At 32.0% G+C, this 21,481-nt stretch overlaps 1 protein-coding gene and 2 long non-coding RNA genes across 3 annotated transcripts; 2 read left to right on the top strand and 1 right to left on the bottom strand.

Moving 5' to 3' along the window:
- Window positions 1-423: 423 nt before the first annotated feature.
- LOC146931464 (uncharacterized) lies at window positions 424-1,191 on the bottom strand. Its single transcript, XM_085702952.1, has 2 exons — window positions 1,021-1,191; window positions 424-937 (listed from the first exon to the last, which is right to left on the bottom strand). Exons 1-2 carry the CDS (start codon window positions 1,111-1,113, stop codon window positions 824-826), a joined length of 207 nt encoding a protein of 68 aa, XP_085559078.1. The 5' UTR covers window positions 1,114-1,191; the 3' UTR covers window positions 424-823.
- Window positions 1,192-9,399: 8,208 nt separating this feature from the next.
- LOC146931463 (uncharacterized) lies at window positions 9,400-11,460 on the top strand. Its single transcript, XR_015006740.1, has 2 exons — window positions 9,400-10,292; window positions 10,522-11,460. It is a non-coding gene; the product is annotated as an uncharacterized LOC146931463 (long non-coding RNA).
- Window positions 11,461-14,521: 3,061 nt separating this feature from the next.
- Window positions 14,522-15,568, top strand: LOC146931462 (uncharacterized). Its single transcript, XR_015006739.1, has 2 exons — window positions 14,522-14,655; window positions 14,986-15,568. It is a non-coding gene; the product is annotated as an uncharacterized LOC146931462 (long non-coding RNA).
- Window positions 15,569-21,481: the final 5,913 nt, after the last annotated feature.

Below are 21,481 nucleotides of genomic sequence, written 5' to 3'. Positions count from 1 at the left end.
ACGAATGATTAAACTAATATCTTCTAAAAAAAAAACACAAAACACAAGCAATGTAAAACTAAATCAGATTTGTGATGCACAATAAAAGACACCCGATATTACTTTTTAGTGATCACACTGTCAGACCAGCCTCAATGGACCAAATTTAAGTCACCTGTTCTTTCATCGACTATACAACCTACGTATTATTATCCAAAAAAAAACCGACGTATTAAAAAACTACTATTTTTTGACCAAAAAAAAACTACTATTCTACGTCTGTTGCTTATCCTTGGCGTGTTTACTTTCTCATTGCTAATATAGTTTAGGTAATCAACTGTCAAAAAGAAAAACATATAGGTAATCTAACCGACATTCTCACCCTCAAGTGTGGGATTAAGATCCTCTCAAGAGGAAATAATGAGAGAATCTAGACCATTAAAATATAAAAGGAGTATAACATTGAAATTTGAAAACGAGGGAGAAAAGTCATTTAAGGATGAGATGTAAAAATGAACATGCAACTATTTTGATCTCTAGATGTGCAACTTGCTGTCGGACTAGTTACTGACTCACGAGAAAACACAAAAAATGTGTGACTTCTAGCTCAGATTTGATACACACAAACTATCTACATTTTTTTTCATAGAAAATGGAAGTCACTCTTTAAAAATTGTGGAGGAGATCAACACGGGCACTATTCAACGAGCACCAACAAGAACTACTGAAAAGGTCACTTAACCTAAACAATTTGCTACTATTTATTTAGTATAAAACCAAACATCAAAACTAAAGAAATGAAAGACAACATAACATTGAAAGAGAGTAATTATCGTTGTTGAAGTTATTTTTTGGTATTTTTACTAGCTTGTCTTCTAGCTCGCCTCTCTCGGGAGCTGGATGTTGGTCTAAAACCTCCATTCTCTGATTCAGAATCATCCCAATCTTGAAGTGATTTCTGTCATAATTCAATTTTATAAGATTGATATAGATATCAAGTAATATATATTACATAGTTGATGATGCTGCTTAGTGACTTACCTCTCTAATCTCATTGAAACTCACTGCATAGAAGGTCACAGCTGCAGCTGCAACAATGCCCAAAACTGGAAGAGCGAATTGCATTGCATCCATTTCTGATGATATATCTCTCTCACTTTTTGTGTTTCTTCTTTTTCTTCTTTCCCAACTTTATTAAGATATTAATTTTATGTGATGATATAGATATTAGATAAGATATGGTTATGATTCTCCTCTCCAGTTGCAATTTTGCGGCCCCACAATGTTTGGCGTCTTTCTGCGGTTAAACAATTAATCACCCATAAATAACCCTGCCACAGGTAACCTTTTATTGATAAATATTTGGTTGGTCAAATCATTTAGACATATGTAAAACAAAAATGTATATTATTTAATTATTTTAAAATACACATTATTTAATTTTATTGTTTTTCAGTTCTATGTAGTATTTTTTTCTATACACATTACTTAACTACTTTTTATTACATGCATGTTTGTGTGGGTCTAACTACAAAGATGGTTAATTTTTTTCTCTATATATGTAATGACAAACCACTTGAAATACGAAGAGAATTGTGAGAATTGAGATTTAAACATGAGTGAAGATGTCAAACTTAACCATGTCAACATTGCCCGCCGAACTAAAATTCATAAACTACAAAAAAGAATTTCATTGTTGATAAAATACAATGATTTTCTTGTAATGATCGGTGTTTTCAATATTGTGAAACTCACAGCAACATATTTGTGATCTAGTAACATTTTACAAATGTTACCAAATCAAATTTTTTTTTTTACCAATTAGATTTAATAACTTTTGATTAAAAGTTAGATAAGTTTATGTTACTAGAAGAAAAGAACACAAAATATATAACTTTGTAAAGGAAGAGATACTTTTAAAATAAAAACAAAAAATAAAAATAGATTGAAAAAATTAAAACCTAAAGTAAAAAAAGATATCAGAAGTGTAATTTAATCTTTAATATATGAGCTACATTTTGTATGTTTTTTCTCGCTAATTAACTTTTTAGCTATAATTTTTTTTTAAGAGGTTTAGCTATAAAATTGTTGATTAGTATCTCTGTTTAAAAAAAATGGCTAAGGTGATTTTTTTTCTATTATGGCCGCAGGACTTGGTCTGTCCCTGCATGTGCATCATAGAATTGACCATAATAACTAGTGTATATAGTAACTATAATTATACCATTGATTATAAACTGCATGTGATTATAAACTGCATGTTTAGTGTATTATGATAAGTTTGTTAAATTATGGCGAGCTTTCGAATTTTTGCAAACACACCATGATCTCAAGCAAAGCATAAACTCTAAACTTTAAAGCAACGAAAATGAACCTCCTCCTTTAATTTATTTCTGTTGAAGTGTGATGCTCATTATTTTTTGGCCTGCAAAACTTGTGAGTAGTTAGTTACCTAGGCACATCTTTCAAAAAAAAAAAAAAAAAGTTACCTAGGCACATGACATTGCAGGTAACGTCACTATAGATTATAGTGACCGCCCTTTAATGTGGACCTCCTTCCTTTTAAGGAAACAAAATCTCATAACATAAAATATAGTACAGAAATTTGTTGAACCATTGATGTGAAACTTTCTCCTTTCTGCATGGCTATCCAATCACTCTTGACTCAGCAAACCCATCCTCATAATCATAAACCCCAAATTGAACAAATTACAGAAATAAAGAAAAAAAATGAAAAGGACCAAAGGAAAAAAACCTCGTGCTTCTCGTTGAGATTATGAACAACTTTGCAATGAACATTTGCCAGAATAACTACAGGAATAAGCCTTTAGATTTATCTCTGATTTTGTGTGGGAAATTATGAGTTTTACTTATGACTTATCATATAGTAAAAGAATTAAGGGACATTTGATATATTTTAAATCTGCAATTTCCAATTTCTTAATAATATTCCCCAAAATCAAAAATATTTCTTAACACTTTGTGAATTTTACTGCTACAATAAAAGTAATTTATATATATAACAAGATGAGAGCAACGTAAAGTAATCAACCAATTTATAAAAATAAATATATTTCTATAAGATGAGAAGTAACAAAATTGTTAGGCCGAACGTCGTGATCGGAGTTCAAGACCCAACCCATTCACTAGTGTTTGCTTTTCAATGGTTATTTGCCTTTTTGTTTATCTTAAAAAAAAGCATTTATAGACAAGAAAAATGCTAACATGTGTCTTGAAAATATACATTAAAGAACTCAATATAAAAGTTAAATAGAATTTTATAAGTTATTAAAAAAACATTATTTTATATTACAAGTCGAGCATCCAAATATTTTTTTTTTTTTGAAGGAAGCATCCAAATATTTAAAAGTTAATATTTTTTTTATACAACATTGAATTCTATATCCTTATTCCACAAGTTATTGCTAGTTTCTAAAGACAAATATATCAACGACAATCACACATTGCCAAGCCCAAACTCGTCGATTTCATGTAAAGGAAACAAAAAATACTTAAAGTAACACAAGTATTTATACACATGGTTTGGTCACAAGATAAAAATATATATCATTTAATTATTTTAAAAAAGTTTCATAGGTCTATGAACATTGTATTTAAGAGAATTAGTTTTATCATCCAAAAAGAATTGTCAGGGAACTTGTTTTCGTTTGTCTTCAATTTCTGTATAAATTATTATTGAGTAAATTATTTAATTCTATTTTCTTTATACTATTTTTCATTTTTGTAAGTGTGCCCAAATCATACGTTGGAAATCTTGTGACCTCCCATGAGTTTTTCAATGGAAGCAGAAAGGATGGAAAGGACGATAGTTGGCTCCTATATCCGTTTTTGAAACCATATGCACAACTAAATTCGTGACCTTTATTAAGTAAGTCATTGTTTTGTGCATTGCAGCTGGTTACATTTTTATTCTTATAAATTCACTGTGTTCTCATAACACATAGTGAATTTCGTATTTAATGTGGGAAGAATAACCTTAATCTCTGAACTTTGTATTTAAATGAATTACTTCTTTTAGATTTAAGCGAGTGAAAAGCGCCCTGGAAAATTAAAATTATTTGATGGTTATTATTTTGAGCTTCAACAACTCTCTTATTCAATCATGTTGTTGAGCAAATCTTACATAGTCTCAATCTTAAACAAAATTTATTTGGACGCATACACAAAAATGATAAAATTTGAAAAAGAAATAGTATTAAATGATGTGATCTTTTTTTTTTTTTTTATCATTTGCACCAATTTTTTTTTTTTTTATCATTTATGTGTGTGTCCAAATGCTTATTGATTTAGGGTTTTGCCTTATTAAGTATTTCGTTTATACCTTTGGGAGAGAGAAAGAGCACGTTTCGTCATTGCATTATTGTTATTTACCACTTGGAGTGAGTGATGGTCTACATTTATGAAATGATGACTCTCACCACAAAGTCGAAATAGCTGAAATTGGTGAAGAAAAATATTTAGATCAGGGCAATTATTAACACAAATGAGGAAGAAGAAGTTGACATAACATTGAGGTGGTGCATCGTGCTGAATGAAATAAAATAATCAATGAACATGAGAGTTTGGAAAATGTTGGGGGATTCCAAAGTAAAATGCGCCACTACTATCTCTAAACTAAGATTTTTTTCAAAAAAATAAATAAAAATCTCTATAGTAAGACATTCATTTTCATGAGACATTCTCTCCTTAATGGTATAAAATGGAATTCTACTCCTATCTACATCTTGAGAGAGAAATAAACAAGGAAAGTGATGTGATAACTGTAATATGTTGATGATGTGATAGGAATAGAAAAATGAAAAGAAAATGAAATGTTAAATGGGTGTTGGAAAATTAAAGGTGTACAAATATAAAAGCTCAAAAAAGATATCAATTAAACGTAGTTTCCACTTTTTAATCAACAAAAAGTCCATAATATGAGTAATATATTTGTCATCACATTTACAAATGTAAATTATTTAGACTCATTCATATCTGCAAGAATAATAATAATACCTTACACAATCACAACCTTCCAAGAATCCAACTCATCCTACATGTGTAAAGCAGCAGTAGCTGAAATTGTGGAACAAATTTTTTTTTAGCAGAGCTATTATTAAACACAAAAGAGGAAGAAGAAATTTATACAACAGTAGTCTGCATGGTCCTCATTAATCAATTGGTCATATTTTCTCTCTTTATATACACCTACCTCAAAAGACAATTGTGTTCTTGTGGGTGCTTTCTCTCAAGGACATAATACAGTATATGATGGGATAAAGATTCCATGATGAGTATATTGCACTCATCTTCCATGGCTGTCTTCTTCCTCCAAGGATGTCAACTGTTCCATGGAGAAGTGTGCAATAAACATGTTGTGGAATCTATCGACAAGAACTATGTCAACATCTATGGAGGAAGAATGCAACATGCTCATTATGAAATCAATCAACAATAACTATCTCGACATGGATGAGTTCCTATTATCATTGATCTTCATATACTTCATCTTCTCAACATATCTAGTTATATTGGAATAGATTAGTATTTTAATAATCATGTTAAATTAATAAATGAATAAGTATAACACAATATTATTAATTGTTAATGTATAACATTTAGGGTTTAGTTGCAAATTAAAGCTATGAACCCTAAATGAATAATAACTTTTACTTTCGAGTATGAAAATGATCAATCATTTTATTTTTGGTATTTATTCCCTCACCTCAATTATGTTTTGCTTTTTGTTGATTTTCAATCGGTGCAGAAACCGTTTGTACCATACCAGGTCAAGATGCTGGCAAGACATACATTCAAAAAGAAGTGGCAGAACATTCTATAGTTGTCATATGAGAAGAAATTTGGCACAAAAAATATATCCTCTGATTTTTTTACTGTAGTTGATTTTAGAAATCACTAATGGTAATAGATTGAACTAACAATATAAAATTATTGTTATGTGTTTTGGGAGAAATTCGCAAGGTATTTGAGGTGGAATTTAGTAAAGTGAAGGTGAGTGATGGCTACTATGTGATGAACTCTATCAAGGTTTTTAAGATTTTGGATGTGTACACAATTTGTGTGTATGCTATCATGGACACAAGTATGACCTTGACCTTGTTTTATGCTGTCATTGGTTTGAGTGTAAATGTGTAAAAGAAATCTTATGTGTTTGTGAAGTAGCCCATTTCACGGACTAATGAAATAAAAGTTTCATTTCATAGCTTCAAAAAATCAGCATCGAGGTTTTACGACTAGAGTTTACCTCAACTCATTTTGTCTAGGTAAACTCGACTCGAGAACTCGTACGAGTTTACCTAAAATTAAAATTTATATAAAATTTATTGTATGCATGACATATATAAGCTAATATAATATTGTAAATAGATCAATAGTGCAAAATATGACTTAATTACAAAGACAAATTATACCAAATTAACATAATAAAACATTATGCTCAACTTAGCATCAAAATACAAAAATTATAAGTTTCACAAGTCTCTAAGTTTAAGCCATCAATAAAACCATCCAAAAAAGCAAATTTCACAAGTTCCTAAAGTTGATAATAAAACTATCTAAAAAATAAACTAGTTAATTTCTTCAAAAGGTCAACAAACACAACCACTGCAACCCTGACCGGCGTCGCAATCATCGGTGTTGAAATCTGAATTTCCACTGTCGGAATCGCAACCCTAAATGGTATATGCTCCCATGTTCATGGTTTGAGTACTTAGAGAAGAAACAAAAAGAAACATTTCATCTCAGGAACGTGTTACTGTAAAGGTAATTATTCAGTAAACGTTTCAGTCTTTGAGCTTGTAGAAAATGAATTGGGTTTTGAAAAAAATGGGCCCAAAAAAGGCCGATTTTTTTTTGTTAGATGCAAACTCGGTAAACTCGATCGAGTTTACATGAGTTTACGGAGTGTTAACTCGGTGAAACCCGTCAAACCTTCCGATTTTACCAGAAACTGAGTTTACCTCCAAGTTAACACGATTTTGGTACCTAAAAACGTAAACTTGGTAAACTCGGAGTGTTAACACTCGATTTGCGGAAAATTGATCAACATCATTGCATTGAGACACAATTTGATAAAAAGAAACATTTTATTTTAGAGAAAAAAAAGCTTTCATGGCATAATATAATGAAGTGATGAAAATTGTACAAGTGTGAGCCTGTGAGGTTATATATGTGTTCCTAACATGTTTTGAACAAATTTTGAGTTTCCAATGAGTATTGGCAGATTATATTATTGTTTACTAATTTATCTTTTTGAAAAAATAAACCATTCTAAAGACTAAATATGAGAAGTAAGAATCGATCCACCAAAATATTAAGACTATATGTTAGAGGGAGAGGTTTGGAAAAAACGAAGGAAAAATGAAAAAATGGCAATTCTCCAACTTGAATATGGATTTTATTTTTCTTCCTAACATAAAACCCAGAGACGGATCTACCTACAAAGGTATGTAGTCTTGTGTCTGCACTAACCTTGCAGAATTTTTTTAGGTGGCAGTAATATAGTAATATATAGGTCACCGTGAGCATAGCTCAGTTGACAGGGACATGTATTATTATATGGAGGGGCCAGGGGTTCTAACCCCGGACACCCCACTTATTCACCTTGAAAAAGGTGAATTCTAGCCACTAGGCTACTTGACAAAAAAAAAATAGTAATATATAGTAATGGTTGAAATGTTGATCAAATGGTCCACACAAATCACACAACACTTTTCTCTTGGCTCACACATATACGCAAACCTTGGCACAACAACACAACCTTGTCAAGAATCGGATGCAAAATTGTATGAGAGATGAATGATTAAACAATTGTGTAGTTACTTAAATAGAGAGAGATGTACTTTTGTTGGTATTGAAAATAAAAAAATCATTCAATATTTTCAGAATATGGAGAATTGTAGAGGACAATTATGTTATATATTTATGCTTTTAAAAATAAAATATTATATATATATATATATATATATATATATATTTATTTAATGTTTCAAATTTATATATATGTGGTGCCCCCACTTTCCAAAATTCATGGATCCGTCACTGATAAAACTCTTTTATTATCGGGGCATTAAACAAATATATTAGATGAAGATTTGGGAGAATTTCAAAGACTTCAATAAATTCTTCAAATTATTTCAATGTTGGTGTAAAGTGCTCTTAAAATTAAAAATGTATCAATTATAATATTATTTTCCTCAATTCTACAAATATTTGAAACTTGATTCTACAATTAATTTTTACCTTCAATTTTTTTGTTCAAGTCACTTGTATATTTTTATTTTTAGTGACCAATGTTAGCTGTTAATCATGTTAGCAGATGGGGAGTTGAAGTCGTGACTTTTTTTGTTGCTCTAATCATTGCGATCCTTATCAAACCACCAAAACACTTAATGACACTCTCAATCAGTTTGATATGAACGTATTCAAACATGAATTATTATATGAGAAATGATATTTGTAGAACATTTTTTGACAACTTTTAGACAACTTTTTCTCTCATACTCACATTATATTTTTACCCTCTCTCTTCCTTTTTTTCTCTCCATTGTTTTTGACCAATAAAACGAGAGAAAAAGAAGCTTGTCATATAAAGTTGTAAGCAAATGGTTGTTCAAATATCATTGCTCTTATTATATATATTGAACTTAGTTATAATCAAAATCAATTCATTTAACTTACGGTTTAAAAAAATCATTTAACATATTTATATTTATATGATGACAAAAGGAGAAGAAACTGATGCTCCACTACCCCAAGTTTCAAACAATAATAATACACTTCAGAGTGACAAACTTCGAAGAATCCTACTAGCATGCATGTGTAAAGAGGTTCGTACAACGTCTACAAATCTTGACCCAACAAATAAAAATGTCAAAATAATTAGATTGAATGTCGTGACCGGTGACCAGAGTTAAAACCTTAGATCCTCCACCATATGTATTTATGAGTTGTCAAGTGGTTGAGAAATTCTAATAAGTAGGAAATTGATAAAAAAGATGATTGAATATTTTGAGGAGAATCTTTTTATGTGTGTGTCCAAATATTATTGATTTGGTCTTGTGTCCATGTAAGAATACCTCCAAGTGGTTTATTATCATTTTGTCTATGTACCTCAAAAAATCACGTTCCATATTGCAAAAATTGGGGAAGCAACTTTTTACATAGAGCCATTATTCAACACGATAGAGGAAGAAGAAATTGACCCGACAATAAGATGCATCGTACCCACTAATGAATAGGTCTTATCATAATAAAAGAACGAGAACAAATAAAGGTTTTGTTTTTGCACTTACAACTAAAACATTAGTAGGATTGGGGAATTAGGAGGGGTTGCTGGATTACTCTAGTATCTCTATTGCGAAAATTCTTATTCTCAGCTTAACTGTTGTAACTTAGTTTGTTTTTTCTTTGGTTGGTTCGTTTTTTATATGTAACTATACTCTTTTAAATAAGTTGTTTCTAGTACTCTTTAGGCCGAAATAACTTATTTTTGTTTGTAATATATGTTCTTTTTGGTCTTTTTAAAATAAAAAAAAAAAACTTTTTTCTTATTATATGAACACAACAAAACAAAGCATACAACAACAAGATGAAAAGAAAGAAAGAAAATAAGGAAGGTACCTCCTAAGAAGATAATCATTCACAATATCGGACTCAAAAATAAAAACAAAAAAAGGAAGGTACCTCCTAAGAAAATCAATACTCACCTCAAGAAAAAATCAATACCTAACTCTAATCATGGAACTCTTGCGGTGAACGAATTCTTCCATTTATGTGAAAAGTGCTCAAACTTTTCTTTATCCTTGTCTCTCCATATTTACTCTTTCAAACAATAATAATACACTCACAATCACAACCTTCAAAGAATCCAACCCATCACACATGTGTAAAGTCGTATTAGCTGAAATTAGGGAAGACATTTTTTTTTTTTATTAGAGCAATTATTAAACACAAAAGAGGAAGAAGAAAATGACACAATGGTAGCTTGCATGAAACTTATTAATCAACAGGTCTTATTTTCTATATCTTTATATATACTGCTACTTGACGAGCATATGAGGGTGTGGAAAACAAATGAGACATATATAATTGTTCTGGAGATAGAAAATAGTGAAGAAAAGTGTTCAAGAAGTTGACACAATCTTACATGTACTCTCTCACGTCTAACTTTCACTTCCTTCCATTTAGATTTTCTTGCTCCAATATTTAGCTTTTTTTCCCCCTTCTTTTGTATAATTGAATGGCCTCAAATCCATGTTTTTATTGACAAAACAATCCATGCAAAGAATATGGTAATATTTTTTCAAATGCAATACTCCTAGTTTTCTTTTTTTAAAGTTTGAGATTTCCAAAATTTGTGTAGTAACCTTATTAATTAATTTGAAATAGCCACTTTATATGCTGTTCATAAATGCATAATATTTTTTCACAAGGTTCATTGTAACTTATGTTCTTTTTTTCATTTTTATTTCTGTGGAGAAGAAATTAACAAATGAAGAATCTAAGTTGGTGTTGGTGCAGGTTCAAGATGTTGGTGAATTCTATGCCGAAGGAAGACGTGCACCACAACATACACGATAAGCTGGATTCTGTCCCAAAGTTGAATGTGATTGTCATGGAAGAAGAGTGCAATAAATTAATAAAAGGAACAAGGGGATACATTGCAGAGGAATTTAGCAGAAAATACGGAACATATGTTCTGCTAAATACTTCGTGTTGAACGTAACTAAATACGTTCCGCTAAATACTTCTTGTTAATCATATTTAGAAGAAACAACTAAATACTTCTTGTTGAACTTTGGTGCTAAGTATTTAGAAGAAACCCTAAATATGTTCCGCTACATATGTTCAAGTACTTTTTACCAAAAAAAAAAAAAATATGTTCAAGTACTTCTTGTTGTATAATTAGTCATGGAATTATCTCATATTCAGAAACAACATAAAATTACAATTAATGAGAACAAATATAGAAGAGATCGGTAAACTTATCGGTCTTAGGATTGTTTTAGAATTTGGCCACCGAAACAATTCTATCACCATCTTTGGACAACTCCAATCAAACTAGTCGTAGAATCAACTGCAAAGACCTGGAATACGAACAAACGGTAAGGTGTAATCTGAAATAATGTGTTGATTGCACCGTCCTCGAGTATTTTCCGCGTAATTTCTTCTAATCCACCAAGATTTAACAACTCTTCGTGGTGGAAACCTAGGCTACAAGAACAACTGTTGGTGCCATATCCTCCAAAGCCTTTCTTATATTCTCATGTGTCTTACAACAATTTGTTTGATACAAATTGAACAAAGATAGAAGTTAAAATGTGATTGTAATTTAATATTATATTATTGATATTTGAGTACAATTTTGCATATCCTTTGGTTGAACTTCAAAACATGTTCATGTATATATTTGCAGTTGTAAATTTTTAGCTACTAATGACTAATTGACTTTGAAGATCATATTTATATTCAGCAATTCAAAAATTTAATGGTGTCTACTTAATAACTTGTATACTATATTGAAGTTAAGAATTTATAAAGAAAGTCGAATAAATGGGTTTACAGAAATGGGTATATAAGATAAAATATACTACATCAAGATCATTAACATGAATTTCTGGCAAACCAACAAAATCGATATATCAATAAACCTCATCCATTATGAATTTATTGTTTGCATTTTTGACTTGATGCTGCTTATTATCTTTTACTAATGTATTATTTTTTGGCAATTGTTGGTGTCTTAAAGAATTCACTTATGTTATATCTTGATTCTAATCTCTCTAGAATGAAGGTTTGTCTGACAGACTGCGTTTTGCTTTCAATTTGTCATCTACATATATATTTAGTGGGTCTTTTTTTTTCTCATTGTAAGGGATGATACCACAAGCTAGATGGCAGAATGATCCAAGGTAGTAGTACTAGGCCAGTTTTATAAGGAAAGAAATAACCCTTCAAAAAAGTAAAGGTGCTGTTTCTGTACTCACAATTAAAATATTAGTTTTGTCAAAAAAAATTAAAATATTAGTAAGATTCTTCAAAAAAAAATAAAATTAGTAGGATTGGGGGCATTAGGAGGCTTTTGCTTTAGAGGATCGCCAATTAATTAAATTAGAGTTGTACTAAAAAGTTTTAACAATTGATTTAATGAATTAATTAAGAGGTGCTACATATGAATTGTAACCACTAAACGATCATGAATTGTCCATAAATCCTAACTACTAAAATTGTCGAAATTTTTAAGTGGGAGATCGTGATCGAGTTACGAACATCAACTACTCTATGTTGTGTGAATTTTCAATGATTGTTGTCTTTTCTCTATTTAAACAAATAGGGATCATCAATTAATTACATTATATTATCATGAATAATAGATACCAAATTGAGAGATATTAAACGTTTTATTTTTATTACCACATGAATGCTAAAAATGCCTATAAAATTCAATTTTGTCACCAACACAAGGTGTGTGGGAATAATATTTGGTAATGCTAAATATGGAATGTAATAAGTCAAATGCAAAAGAAAGTTTACTCTGGTAAATTATAGATGAGTAATAGGAAGGATATAAGTGAGAGGCTTATATTTGTGGTTAATTTAATCCACAGATACACTACCAAAAAAAAAAAATTAATCCGCAGATTATTTTGCTTCTATGTCACTATAAATTCTTCATATATTTTGTAGACCAATAACAATAGAAATACATAGAGCGTAACAAAGTGAGTTTTCATTTTATCTTTCTTCTTTAGACATCTTTATTCATACAAGTTATTATTCAAGCTACATAAAAGATATTTTCTTGTTCAACTTTAGTGAGTGTTGTATTTCATAACATTATTATAAGTCAAAATTCTATTGTGGCAGCAACATTTAGTGAGTGCTCTGATACCAATTGTTGGTGCCGCATCAGAATTTTGACTTCTAATAATGATATGAAATACAACACTCATTAAGGTTGAACAAGAAAATATCTCTTATGTAACAACATTTAGTGAGTGCTCAAAATAAAGATTACTGTCTAAAGAAGAAAGATAAAATTAAAACTCACTTTGTTACGCCATGTATTTCTATATGTATTGTTCTACAAAATATATGAAGAATTTATAGTGACATACAAGCAAAATAATTTGTGGATTAAATTAAACACAAATATAAGCCTCTCACTTATATCCTTCCTATTACTCCCCATAAAAGGAAAGCTCGCCTCCTTCTCTCTCCTTTTTCGACTTGTTTTGACGAGTCTTTCTTCTTTTCGGTTTCGAGTGGTCTTCGTACCATATCAGAGTGGTTTTATACCATATTGAGGGTGTTATTTCTCAAACAATTACCTATGGTAGTACGTAATCGCACGGTTTGAATTGGGTTGTTTTATCCTGGAGGCGATGCGGTTTAAAGAGAGTAACTTGGTCGTAACTCAACCTATTGTCTCTTCGGTGGTGATTTCCTTTTTAAGGCACTATTTCTAATTCCGACAACAACAATGAAACTCGTATCTAGAAATGGATCATTCAGAATACTACTCAACGCTTAAACAAAAAATGGAAGTAGCGAACCTCCTAAGAAAATCAAGGAAAATGCTGAAATACACGACAATTTTTGTCGTGTAATTTGCACGAACAAGTTTTTAACTACCATTTACTATTTTTTTTTAAATTTGGATTCAGCAGAAAATGACAAATCTTGCCTATGCTTTATATTTCCTATGAAAAATCATACAAACATCCCATTCGGTGGTCTATATATGTGTCTTACCTCACAATTGCTTTGGTGACATTATTTTTTAATACATACTACTGCTTTTGTATATAATTAAATATTGGACGTGGTTATGTATGTCAGTTATTACTACAGTATACAAAAGCATCAATAACCAAAAAGAAATCCATTATTTAAGCAACTTGGATGCAATTCAACATGTCATGCGGCTTTTCGTGTGTAGAGTTTGTCGTGTTGTATAGCAGCGCTCGAAAATCAATACCCAACTCATAATAATGAAATACCTTATGAGAAAATCAATTCCCAACTCAGAAAGTAAATCAATACCTACCTCACAAAGTAATCAGTACCCAACTCCAACCATGGAATTCTTGACGTGAATAGCTCTTCCTCCATTTGTATGAAAAGTAATCAAATTTTCCCTTTAACGTTCTCTCCACAATTACTGTTTTTTTAATCGAGTATGCTTTGTGCGCAGCTGCATGTACCATTCTCTCTAGTCAGATAGGACGGTAATAAATGAAAAAGTTCTCTCTCAAAATATCTAACATTGCTATATTCTAAAAGATCTTACCATCACATCCAATTGTTCTTGAGATCCATATTTACTCTTACAAGCATAATGATACAACTCACACTAACCACATTCCAAAAATCCAACTCATCAACATGTGTAAAGTAGCACTAGCTGAAATTGTGGAAGAAATTTTTCAAAGCAGAGCAATTATTAAACCTAAAAGAGGAAGAAATAATTGACACAACACTAGCCTTGTACCCATTAATCATTAGGTCTTCTTTTCTCTCTCTTTATATACTGCTACTTGATGAACAAAAGAGAGTGTGGAAAACAAATGAGAGATATAACTGTTCTAGAGATAGAAAACAGTGAAGAAGAGTGTGCAAGAAGTTGACGCAATCTCGCCAACAATCCCACTGGTACTCCTTCTCTCTCACCCTCACTTTCACTTCCTTCCATTTAGATTTTCTTGCTCCAATATTAGCTTTTTTTCCTCTTCTTTTGTATAGTTGAATGGCCTCAAATTCATATATAATTTTCTTTTAAAGTTCGAGATATTCCAAAATTTGTGCTATGACCTTGTTAAAAGTTAATTTGAAGTAGTCGCTGTTTATAAATACATAATTTTTTTTTCATAAGGTCACTACCTTGTAACTTTTTCTTTTTATGTGATGTTCTTTTTTAATTTTCTTATGTTTCCTGTGGGGAAGAAATTAACGAACGAAGAGTCTAATTTGGTGTTGGTGCAGATTCAAGATGTTGGAGAATTCTATGTCAAAGGATTTTGTGTACCAAAACATACACGATAAGCCCCAGCTGGATTCTTTCCCAAAGTTGAACATGACTGCCATGGAGGAAGAGTGCAATAAATTTCATCCGCAAAAGTTGCATTAAGGATGTATTTCAAAGATTGTGCATTTGGATATAAAACCCCATACTAATCTTTTGGGATGACGATTTTTGCCCAAAAACCTAAGATTTTGGACTAGCTAAAAGATGTCAAGGGAATTATAATTTTGATATCAAACTCCAAAACATTCTTTTGGACGACGATTTTTGCCAAAAAAATCTAAGATTTTGGACTAGCTAAAATATGTCAAGAGAAGAATAGTATTGTGTCTATACTTGGCACAAGAGGAACAATAGGATACATAGTACTTGAAGTATTTAGACCAACATATAGTGGAGCTTCTCATAAGTCAAATGTAAACGGTTATGGTATGTTAATTCTATAAATGATAGGAGGAAGAAAGAATTACGATAAAACGGTTCATGTATTTCTGAAATGTACTTTTAGTATTGGACTTATAAGGATCTTGAACAAAGTAATAACCTTGTGATTTGTTTTGCGAATTCAAAGGAAGAAAATGATATGGTGAGAAAGATTACAATGGTGAATCTATCGTACATTCAAACGATTTCATAAGATAGACCATCAATGAGAAAGTAATAGAAAAGTTAGAATGACGACTTATGTCAGTGCCATATCCTCTAAAAAAAATTCTTATATTCTCCTGAAATATCATCATTACAAACTTTATATTTGTCTTCCAACTTATCTCTCAAAAAAAAAAAAAAAGTGTCTTCCAAGACAAATTTAATAGTGTCTTTAATAACTTGTAAACTTTAACGACTTTAAGAATTTATAAAGTAAATTTTTTTTTGAGGGAATTATAAAGTAAAATTAATAAATGAGTATATAAGTAATAGAATACAATGAATATTTTTATATTCTAATAATAAGATAAAAAAAATACTACTAGTTACAACATCAAGAGGAAAATTAGTAACAAAGTATCGTGTTACAACAATTCTAAGTTGCAGGAGTAATACATCACGTTCAATTTCTTCCCATGAGCGACCCTTTGTTTCCACGACATTAGCATCTACGTACGTGTTAACAAAGGAGAGTTATGGATACAAGAAATATAAAGATAATATATAAACTACTCTTAGTCCCTTAGCCTAATTATAACAAAAGGCTTAATGCATTTTATCTCGTATCTTCCCTCAAACTTACAATGCATTAGTATTATTATTGTTCTCTTTGGTTAGTACACTTTGGCAATTTTCATTCAGCTTATTTCGTAAGAGCCAATATTAATTGATTCCACAAATTATATCGTTTCACAAAATTAGACTGCTCATACAAATTCAAATGACCCCAACCCTCCTAAGCCATATCATATTTTGCTAGTTGCATATCTATTGACCGAGAAACAAAATTATTGATCAAAGTAAGGATCTTCAAATTAATACCACCCAATGCTTCCAACTTCTTTGCATATTTTGTTTCATCTTTTTTTATTTGTGGACTAAACAAAAGTTCCATCAAAATATCCACATCTTCTTTACTTTCACAAAAATTTTCATTACATAACTCCAATAAGAATAATTTTCTCCATTTATCGTACTTATTTGAAGAGAATCTTCTTTCTCACTAGCGATAGCAACAAACTATGGAAATAAAATCACTCAATTGAAACAAAAAACAAGCAAACACGGTCACTAGAAAATAGATTTGCCGATAATTAAAATCCAATACCCACACTCAACAATGCACTTTAGACTCCAAGATTAATTATAGTAAAGATAGATTAATTATAGTAAAGATCCTTTGTGTTGTGGAAAATTCAAGATTAATGGTTTTGACTGTTTTCTGAGAATTTTTGCTTTTGATTCTAGTTTTTTTTAAACCTTGGATAAACAAAAAAAAAAAAGTTAAAAGATCAGTATTGGATTCAGACAATAAAGAAAGTATGATGCAAACAATCTTACTTCTAGATAACAATTTTAAATTCAAGATTAATGGTTTGACTGTTTTCTGAGAACTTTTTTCTTAATGTTCATGCTCAGAAAATACATCTGCTCTAAAAACTTCAATAAAAAAGTCAAAGGAAATCCTCACAAAAATGCTAACAAAACACAACATTTTTCCTCAAGCTCACTGATTCTTTCAAAATTTGATAGGGATAACACTCAATCAACATGCACATGCCCTTTTACCATAAGATTGAAAACATTCTAAACAGCTGATCAAAGTTTATACAAAAAACAAACACTTTAGAGGAGTTTACGGGTTATGTATTGGCTTGGGTAAATGTGAGATATGAAGTAGATGTAAATGTCACGAGAAAAGGGGGTTGAATTGTGACTCTTTAAAATTTTCTCTATTCTTTAAATGAAACTCTCAAGACTTTTTTGGATTAAAATGATTAGTAGAGCAGAATATATGACTATGCAATATATGAATAAATAAAACATAATATAGAGAGTAGAGTTTAAGAGAATTCACACAAAGAAGTTATCTTGGTTCCCCTAATGTGAGTTAGTCCAGTCCCCACAACTTTGTGAGATTATCCATTAGTTTTTATGAGTTTCTTCCACCTCTTTGCAATATGCACAACTATGTATTCCCTTAGCCTTAACAGACTTACACCATAGATATTAGTTGCTTCAACAAGGTTACATTATCACTTAAGTTTCAACTGAAGGTGAGAAAAACACAAGAAGGGGGGTTGAATTGTGTTTTAGAAAAATTCTTCGTTTCTCCTAAAAACTGAACACACTGATCAGAAGCTAAGCGAGACAGCTTCTGAAGTGATAATCAGAATCTAAATGCAGCGGAATAGAACAGAGAGAGAGAAGAAGAACGACACAAAGCAATTATACTGGTTCCTTCCACAATCCGGAAGTAGTCCAGTCCCCCTTGCACTTCCAAGGAGATTTCACTATGAGTAATATCTGATTACAAATGCTCAAGCACACAAGCAAGAGACTTCCTTTGCTCAAGCACACAAGCAAGAGACTTCCTTTGCTCAAGAACACAATCAAGAGACTTCCTGCTCAAGCACAACTGCAAGAGACTTCCTAACTAAACAAAATTACACAGAAAATTGTTTAAGGTTGAACACTTGATATACAATCAGAGGTGCTCACAATACAAATCAGATACAGACTCAATGGACTTAAGAATTTCTAAGATATGACTTTGAGACACAGAAATTCTAAGTGAATGCAGAACAATTTCAGCAGAGGTTTGGTACTTGTGAAAATCTTGTGAGTCTTTCGTTCAGCGTTCTTGCATTACCAATTCTCTAGGTCTTCACTCCTTTATATAGAGGTGTGAAAGAAACGTTGTGAAATTGCCAGCACACCAAAGAGTCGTTGTTGAAGCTTGATCTTTCACCAATGATCTTTTGCCTGATTTGGTTGTTGTCCTATGAAGAACCAATTTGAAATCCATTCCTTATCCAAAGGAACATCTAGCAGGCGAGACCGTATTCTGGAGCTGTTTTCTTGTCCTGTAGCGCGGACACAAAACAGAGTAGTGGAGAACGTCGTTGTACAATTCGTACAAAGTACAATGTCAACGCTTTCGTCCAAATTGCAAACAAACGCCTTCAAACACCTTTGAAATGACCGTTGCAAACTCCACTAATCCTTTGTTTGTGTTTTCGAATCCAATAGACAGCTTTTGCATTGATAATTCTTCAATTCTTGATTCTTTGCAAATCCAGTTGATATTCAGCTTCTGGTGAAATGGCTTCTGATGAGGCAGCTTCTGATGATGCAGCTTCTGATGATGCAGCTTCTGATGAGATGACTTCTGCAGCTTCTGATGATGCAGCTTCTGATGATGTGGCTTCTGGACCTCTTGTCTTCAGGAGCACTATTCTTCAGGAGCAGCTTACTTCAGGAGCGCTATTTTTTCAGGAGCAGCTTGACTTCAGGAGCGCTTTTTCTCTTCAGTAGCAAGTTGCCTTCAGGAGCGTCCAAGCTTCAAATTTTTGTTGTTTCCATAGCTCTTTATTTGCTCATTCAGAACCAATGATGATGTAACTTTATAATTATGGTCCTGTACACTTGAACAAATATTAGCTAGTCCAATTTACAATTTTTAATACCTTGTTATCATCAAAACTCTTTAAGGTTCATTGTTAAACACATTTTGTTCCAACAATCTCCCCCTTTTTGATGATGACAAACAAAAGTATTTAAAATTGATCAATTGTTGTTAATCTAATTAACAAGTTGACTTTGGGGTTCTGAGGTTTGTAAGCTCAGAATCTGAGGTTTGTAAGCTCAAACTCCCCCTGAGTCTGATAGTCTTTAAGGTGAGGTTTGTAAGCTCCCCCTAAGTTCTATCCAGGTTAATTAAATTCATTTTTCGCGCAATAATATTATCAGAGCTTAAAAGCAAAATTGAATCATTAACTTATAGATAAGAAGAATGGTTCAATTAACTTTACTTGAATTTTGATATTCCTTCGTTCGTTCATAGCTTATACCAATAAGGTAAAAAGATAGAAGTTTTTCAAAAATTTCAAATGCCATTAATGGGGCTCAGAGCCTTTAAATACTTGTCACATATACTCCCCCTTTTGTCATTATCAAAAAAATTGAAATAAATTTTAAGCACAAAAGACAAAAAGATATGAGAAAAACTCAAACGTGAGAGAGTATACTAAGCAATGAACTAAATAAATCAGAGCAAAAATCATGTATATTTAATTGTCAGAAGCAGCTAAACAGTCAGAATCAGTAAGCATTCAGAAGCAAGAGAAATAAGACAAGATGGTTTCAGAAGCAAGGACTAAGAAATTTTAAAACAAACAACAAACAAAAAGAAAAACACAAGGGTGTGCAACTAAGGGTTGGTTTGTTGTTGTTTCTTCATCTCTTCCATTTCTTCAATCTTCTTCTGCAACAGTTCTTCAAGTTGTTGTTGCCTCTGAAGAAGAGCTTGTTCCCTATCTCTAGCTTCTTGCTGCTGCTGTGCCATCTGTTTCTTCAGAAGCTTACACAACCTTGCTTCTCTGGTCAAATAATCCGTTTCAAAGAAGAAAGGCTGGTTTGCCAGGAGCAGTGTAGAACTTCTTACTCTAAGACTCTGATTCACTTGCTCCATTAGCCTTCTGACTGATGCTTGCTTGACTCTGATGCATTTAGCCTTGATTTCTTCAATAAGCCCAGCTGCCCGGTTCTGAAGAGATGCCCAGGAGTCTTCATATGCACTTGTGAGATCAATTGTCCTTCTTTGATCCACCAGATTATGCATCTGACTCAGAATTGTCAGAAGCTCAGAATTAATATATCCAGATTCCAGGATGTTTGAGGGTGGTTGTTCAAGGATTTCAAGATCAGAATCACTGATTTCCAAATCTTGAACAGGGTTAGGAACTGGAATGGTAAAGTGTGTTTGTGTGTTAGAAGATGAGGGCTGGTCAGAATCAATGTGTGTGGTGGAGGTTGAGGCTTGAACATTGACTAGAGAGATGTCAACATCCATGGGAGTTGGTTCTGGGGAGTGTTCAGGTAAAGGTTGAAGTTCAGTTTCAGTTGATGGTTGTTGTGGTGAAGATGATGTTTGAGTGTTGAGTTGGGGGTCAGTGGTAGCTATTGGTGATTGTGGGGGTGTTGTGGGTTTATGTGGTTCAGGTGTTTGTTGATGGGGGTTTTCTGAAACAACGTTTTCAGAAGTAGTTGCTTCTGGAGTTGTTTCAGAGGCCTTTTCTGAAGTAGATTCAACATTTTCTGGAGGAATCATGTTGAGAGGTTGAATGTTAAGAGGTTGAGGATGAAGGCGAAAAATAGTATCAATGACTCTTTCTCTCTGCTCAGCCAATTCAGCCAACTTCTCATTAATTATGTGACCAACTGGTTCATAAGTAGTTGACTGAGAGGGCTTATCGTTGGTTTTGGTTGATGTTGATTGGCTTTTTACTGGTTTTCGAAACAGTTGAGCTAAGGGTATATCATCATCAGAATCATCAGAATCTGATAATGATTTGGATGCGGAATCTGATGATATATTAATTACCTTTTCTGGTTCAGGATCAGAATCCTCCTTAGCAGGCTCACTGGACATCTGCAACAGTTGCTTGGCTTCTGATACTACAGACTCTTGTAGCTCAGCAGCAATTTCCAAGACTTTTTCAGCTGCTGCCTTCTTCTCTTGTAACTCTTTTAACTCTAGATCAGAAGCAGCTAGAGCTGTTAAGGTGATATGAGGAAAATCCTTGGTTCTCTTCAAGGCTGGCTTCCTCTTCCTCTTTGGTATAGCAGGTTGATCAAGGGAAATGCCAACACCCATGATCATCCTGGAATCCATGTCTTCAATGGCTTCTTCAATAGAAGGTACTGATGAACTACCAATTTTGAGCTTGTCAGAAGCAACTTTTGCCTTTTTAGCAGGTTGTTCAACCTCTAGATATTGCTCTGCAGTCATCTTCCTTTTTGACT

The sequence above is a fragment of the Medicago sativa genome, chromosome 4 (assembly GCF_051527215.1).
Source record: "Medicago sativa cultivar Bolivia chromosome 4, Bolivia_mono, whole genome shotgun sequence".
NCBI lineage: Eukaryota > Viridiplantae > Streptophyta > Magnoliopsida > Fabales > Fabaceae > Medicago > Medicago sativa.
Note: the sequence above shows the minus strand (reverse complement) of the source record. Positions and strands in the feature narration are given on the sequence as shown.

What these genes read in the sequence shown, in the direction of transcription:
- LOC146931464 (XM_085702952.1), bottom strand. Translation starts at nt 1,113, where the DNA reads ATGGATGCAATGCAATTCGCTCTTCCAGTTTTGGGCATTGTTGCAGCT. An exon ending in GTTTCAATGAGATTAGAGAG is followed by an intron (nt 938 to 1,020) that starts GTAAGTCACTAA and finishes GAATTATGACAG; the next exon opens with AAATCACTTCAAGATTGGGA.